Genomic DNA, 6,139 nt, shown 5'->3' with positions numbered 1-6,139 from the left:
TTCTATAGGAACTGAGTCTCTTTAGCTTGGAGGAGACTGAGGGGTGACCTCATTAATGGTTACAGATACATAAAGAGTGAGTGTCAGGAGGATGGAGCCAGGCTCTTCTCGGTGACAACCAATGGTAGGACAAGGGGCAATGGGTGCAAACTGGAACACAAAAGGTTCCACGTAAATTTGAGAAGAAACTTCTCAGTGAGGGTGGCAGAGCCTGGACGAGGCTGCCCAGGGAGGTTGTGGAGTCTCCTTCTCTGCAGACATTCCAACCCGCCTGGACACCTTCCTGTGTAACCTCATCTGGGTGTTCCTGCTCCATGGGGGGATTGCACTGGATGAGCTTTCCAGGGCCCTTCCAGTCCCTGACATGCTATGATTCTACGATGCTATGATTTCCTGTTCAGTGGTTACACAGCCAGAGGAAGTTTGAGTTTTCCATGCTGTTGTGTTACAGAAAGTTTGCCACGTGCCTCTCTGCAGTTTCCCCCATCTCTCTCCTTACAAGCACCCCAAACCATCCTTTTTGCAGGCAGGAGGTCCAGGAACAGCGGCACAGGACCTCACATTTGTCACACACACATACTGTAAGAGCCGAAGCCGGTAAAGAGGCATAAGACCAGGGTGCCAAAGAGCAGCTTTTACTTTTTAAGACAATATTCTGCAATGCAATATAGCGAGGTACAGTTCATTTCCACTTCCGTTTTAGTCACAAGGACAGAGAAATATCTGCTCACTAAAGAGCCAAAAGCTTTTCTGTTGCAAAAAGTTTTTATTTTCCATCAAGGTGTGCAAAGACAATGAGCTCAGATTAAAACAGGATTTTATATGCATAGTCAGTGTCCCAGTGACTTTGTGACAAAGAGTAAGATACCGGTTTGAGCAACCAGTTCCACATCAATGTGTAAAAACACCGTGTAGTGCTGGAAATGCTCAGGAAGGGAGAGGACAAAGCATGATCTGGCTGGGGGGAGGGCAGAGATGGATCTTCCTCCTTTCTAGACAAAAGGACTCATGATCCCCCAACTGGGGAAAATTTGCTAGTTTAATTTTTTTACTAAAAGATACCAGCTGGTCCTGGGACGTGCAGCGCTCCAGGGGGAGCAAAGTTACACAAAAACGCACCAACAAGGTCGGCCCTGGCAGGAAGGGGCTCAGGCGCATTGCCAAATCCCTGAAATCACAGCCCAGCACGTGGGGAACGTGCCACGTCACAGCGAATACCAGAAAAGGAGCCTCCGCTTCCAGATCGACAGGGAAGTGAACATCAGTCACCCTTAGGCCACACAATGCTGTCCAGCTTCGCTTTGGCCTTGACAATGAACTCCTCAGAGGCGGCAATGAGCGGAAGCCGCGGGGGTCCCATGGGAATGCCAGAAACAAACGTCATTACAGCTTTAGTCTGTGCGACACCAAAACCTGGGTGGACAAAAGCGAAATCAGGTCCTTTATGGATCATTTTGCTTAAAACCCCTATGCAGGTGTCCAAAAAAGCAGCAGCACATAATTCCTGTGCGATCTGGCACAAACCAGGCTGTAAGCACTTCTCGGAAGTGAGAACAGTGTAACTAAGAAGAGACGACCGTGCCTGCAGACAGGAAACACATTACAGTAAAAATTACACCTGCTTATTAAATTTATGTGTATATTATGACATTATCGTTTTCCTACTAAAAATACCAAGCAGAGTATTTTCTCAGACATGCACTTTACAAACCACTGTGTCAGTTTTACAGATAATCAGGGCTCTATGTGTTGTTCCTTCCTGCTTGCCAGAACATATTGCCACACAGCCCTGACAACAGAAAAGATGGTAAGAGTCCTCCATAGGTAAACTAAAGCAAAATAGGGCTACTTCAAATTTACCTTCACTGGTAGGCTAAGCCACCCCAGCAACCTGACATCTGCAGCCTCACAGCTCTCTCTTGATGCAGACTCACATAAAATAAAGCCCTGTAGCATCTTTCTGATGTGTGGCAACGACATTGGGTACCAGCTTAAATCATCATGGGCAACTTCAGGAGGCCTCTCTGTCCATAGCTCAAATCTCCTTATGCACATTTGGAAATTCAGCATTTGCCTCTTTACCTGTAAGACTAAATAGTGATGCATTTCCCCTGACTTTTAACCCAAGTAATAAAACCAAGCACTAAAGCTAAGCTAGATTCATGGGGGCTTGCACACGTATAGCAAAAACACAGTGAACAGTTCTCTTCATTAAGTGAAAACCATGAAATGTCCCATTCAGTCTCCGTACACTGCTCTGACTTGGTTGGTTTTAATTGCTTTCTTTATTAAAACTTGGGTTTGTTTCTAAAAAAAGCATTAGATTTGAAAATGGTTTGGCCTTGTACAGACTTGAACAGTTACTCTTAAATTATAGCAAGGCAGGAGAGAAAAGTATCTGAGCTGTTTTCCTACTGGTGCACCACCATTCCAGGAAAATTACTCTATAGAAACAAAGTTAGAAATGAGCTTTTGGAGAACAAAAGAAAAACAACCCATGGAAAGAGTCAGGATGAGAAAAAGGGTAAACCACAGAGACACAGCCTTAAAGCTGTGAGGTTTCACAGAAGGAGGAAGGAAGGAAGGGAGAGTGGAATCTGTTGGAGGATGCCTGGTCAGCTCCCTTTGTTGAGCTTCTACCAACTCGGGAAACAGCACATGCAACACTTTCTCACTGCGAAATCTTTGAGGAAGGAAGTCTGAGGGTACAGCAACATGAGAGTTTCTGGAGCACCAAGTCTGCATTTTTAGATACAAGGGGAGACACACGTGAGGTAGGACTTACCTAGTTTGATGACAAAGTTGAGAAATTCCCCAGTGAGAAACTAGAAAAGACAGAGAGCAGTTTATTCACGCCTTCAAATTTAAAGGTGTAAAAGCATCTAGAGCTATTATGATATTTACATCTTACACAGTTGTTGTACAAGCTTTGAGAAAATCCCTTGCCCACCTGGCCAGCCTACGGGAAATACTAATTGAATTCCATTGGAATAGGGAAGAGAGGGATATAAGAAAACCTTCCCTGTCTATCACTCATGTTCAAGCTGTCACTTGCTGCAAGCAGTCTGGAAACACTGGTAAGGCTCATATCAGTCTCTAAAGGTTTACAAATCTGAACGTGAAGAGATTTCCCAGAGCAGATAATCTTTCAGATGTCTCTTAGACATTCATCCAGCAGTCACTTCTGTTTTAAGGCAAAAGAAGGATGCCTCAAAGGTCTCAGTGGGACGTAAAAAACCTTGGGTATAGTTTGTATGCCAGTGGCTCAGAACTCCTCATGAATATTCAAACAGCCCAACACCAACAGGGGTCAAAGCAGAGCTGATTTGGGACGGCTTTCTGCCCTACATCATGGAAGGTATCAAGAGAATATTCCCAGCCAAGGGGCTTGGCCACTGTGGACTTGTTCAGGGCAAAAGGCCAGGCCATTGCTCACTCTGCACAGATGAGATCAGAGGGCTGGAGGAACAGTATAGGCAGTTAAAAGTTTGTAAGGACTGGTCAAACAGGTGAGATGAATAACAAGCAGGGGGCTTGGAGCTGAAAAAAGTTTGCTTTAATAAAGCTAGCTCATGGTATGGATGACAAAACCACATGGGAAACAGCGGCAGTAAAGCCAGAGGAGAAAAGGCTGCGCCTGGCGGGGACAGGGAAGGTGCTGTACCTGATACTTCCGTGCTAACGCGAGGTCTGGCTTTGCAAAGGCTTGCAGCATCAGATTGGTTTTTCCGCCTAAATAGTTGTATGTACTGCCAAAAGAAACCAAAACCAAACCAAAAATAGAATCAGTAATGCAAAGGGGGAACTTAGAACCACTGAAAAAAGAGACGTAACCACAGGCTTTTGCTGTTGACATTATAAAAATGCCATTATTATGATAGGGACTCATGCAATCTAGGTGCGGTTTATACTGTCAAGCATCTGAAGTATACCAAGCCCTATGAAGAGTTTAGAGAGCAGATTTCACTTCCCAATTCTTTCCAAATGGAACTGATTTCCAAATTTAAAAATAAAAAGAAACAATTAGGCAACACAGAAATAATTAATCCAAGCATCCTGGTATGAGGAGCAGAAAATAAATGAGAAATTAAGTCAGCAGAGCCCTTTTCCTCACAGACTACTCATGTGAACAAAGGTAAATGATTTTAAACTCTTTGGGTTTTGTTTCCTTACCCATATAATGAAGTAATTCCCTACTTCAAAAAGTTGCCATGAGGATAAAAAAACATGTTGAAACCTTTGGGTCAGCTTACAGACTGCAGCAATAATCACTCAAACTAACATATTCCAAAGAAACAGCGTGCAGATAGTGGAGGATACAACGATAAGGTGTGTGTGTCAAGGGGAAAAGAACTCCAAACCACACTGACCTTCCGACTGCTCCATCTGCCCCTATTGCCAGTGCACTCAACAGTTGCTAGTTTGGGGTGAGAGGAGAAAAAACAAACACACACATTTTTACTTTATGTAATAAAATCAAGAAAAAACAAAAAGGGTGGTGGGATGGAGCAGCAAAACTACCTGGTGCTGAACGTCCAGGGTTACTTTTTTCCCCAAGGCTGAAGCAAGAGAATGCCACAGAAGAAATAATTGTTAAGAGGAGCCTCTTACCTCATCCACCCCATAAAGAAATTCAAACTGTTCTCTCTTATTCTTGTTTATACACTGTGCAAGGTCCAAGAGGTCCGTGCTGCTGAACTTCACACCCTGGAAGCTGGGGATCCGCTCTTTTATTCCATCCAGCAACTCTTCAATGCGAACTGTGCACAACAGCAATCTCATGTGAACAAACACACCCCTCTTCTGGGAGATTACCCTGACTTGTCCCCAAGAGGGAGACAAGTTGTTGACTTTTGGCCTGAGCCTGGTAAACTATAGAGCTCTATAACAGCCCATAAGACAACTTCAGTGTGATTATTTCCCAGAGTTCTACAAAAAAACATCTTTCCGCCCTCCCTGCATCATTACTTTACCAGATCAGAAGGGAAAAACCCCGTATAAGAGAAAGTTTGGGAATGAACTGGCAACAACATATTTAAGAATAAATTAATATATCCAGAAACACGACATAAGCTGTTGTCTAGAGAAAGTAACCAAAGATTTGTATTCCGTTCTTCATTCCTCTGCTAAATAATATGAATTGAGAAGCCCTGTGGTTTCACATGTAATTTACAGCAAATGTGACTAGGCAGTCAGTGTACACCAGAAGAGATGGTGATAATTTTTGTGAAAAAAATCAGAATTCAACTGTGGTTATCCAAGGCAATTACTTATCTTGGTCCACGCTAATTGCAAAGCCTGGTCAGCATCACCTCCTCCATCACAGTTGTTTTGTACTCATAAACTGCCATTTTTTGTCCAGTGAAGAGGAATGCAATTTATTTTCCAGTCTTGGATTCACCTCCCATTTTTGGAAAGGATCCTTTCCATTAGTGGCAGGAGCAGAAGCCACATACCACTGGTAGATTCACTACACCAGCCACCGCGATTACGCAGGTTGGTATCAGCTCATGGGCTCGGGAAGAGCTGACTAAGCAGGACTTACTCTTTACACCCGTCAGAGGAGGAATGTGATAGTAATAAAATGGAACCGCAGGGGCCTCAGACGCAACCTTCTCTAAGAAAGCAATGAGCTCATCTGGAAGAAAACAAGCAAGAACTCCCGTAAGAGAAGGAGACCATCTGTAGGGAAAGACAGTTCAGAGTCACAGCAGCCAGGCTCTGTGGAGAGGTCATCTACAGCTTGTGTACCATACACAGCATGTAACAAAACCCAGTGGAAGATCTTAAGGAAGGCAAAGACGATATTTATTTTAAACCAAACTGATTTCAGTAACTCATGCTCATTCCCTTACAGATACAACTCCTGCATGCTCTCACACGCAAACTGCAAGACCTGCATGCCAAAGTGGTCTCAGCAACGTCACTTATGTGCAACACTGAGGACAAGGGATCAAGTTCACATTCACCTCCCTGGGGTACTGCTCAATGCTGGTGATGCACAGATTTTCAAACACCTTTTTTGTAATGTTTTAGGAATCCAAGAGTTGCTGTGGTTGACATTCTTCCTGAGAATCTTGTTTATTGCATCCTTCATAAATCTCAGGCAGTCATCCCATTGGCATGGCAGGGAGTGCAG

The 6,139-nt window shown here is 43.9% G+C and overlaps 1 protein-coding gene across 9 annotated transcripts in view; it reads right to left on the bottom strand.

Moving 5' to 3' along the window:
• Positions 1-746: 746 nt before the first annotated feature.
• Positions 747-6,139, bottom strand: part of NPL (N-acetylneuraminate pyruvate lyase) — a 29,481-nt gene continuing 24,088 nt past the window's right edge. For 5 of the 9 annotated variants that reach the window (XM_065071684.1, XM_065071683.1, XM_065071682.1 and 2 more), the window contains 6 exons: positions 5,546-5,638; positions 4,612-4,760; positions 4,371-4,417; positions 3,665-3,749; positions 2,786-2,825; positions 747-1,413 (listed from right to left, as the gene is read on the bottom strand). In XM_065071684.1, the coding sequence (XP_064927756.1) occupies positions 1,262-1,413; positions 2,786-2,825; positions 3,665-3,749; positions 4,371-4,417; positions 4,612-4,760; positions 5,546-5,638 (566 nt within the window). In that variant the 3' untranslated portion in view covers positions 747-1,261. Of the gene's footprint in view, positions 1,583-2,785; positions 2,826-3,664; positions 3,750-4,370; positions 4,418-4,611; positions 4,761-5,545; positions 5,639-6,139 lie in introns of all 9 variants that reach the window. The other 4 variants (XM_065071685.1, XM_065071680.1, XM_065071681.1 and 1 more) reach the window with 4 other exon arrangements.

This window comes from Columba livia, chromosome 8 (genome assembly GCF_036013475.1).
Source record: "Columba livia isolate bColLiv1 breed racing homer chromosome 8, bColLiv1.pat.W.v2, whole genome shotgun sequence".
NCBI lineage: Eukaryota > Metazoa > Chordata > Aves > Columbiformes > Columbidae > Columba > Columba livia.
Note: the sequence above shows the minus strand (reverse complement) of the source record. Positions and strands in the feature narration are given on the sequence as shown.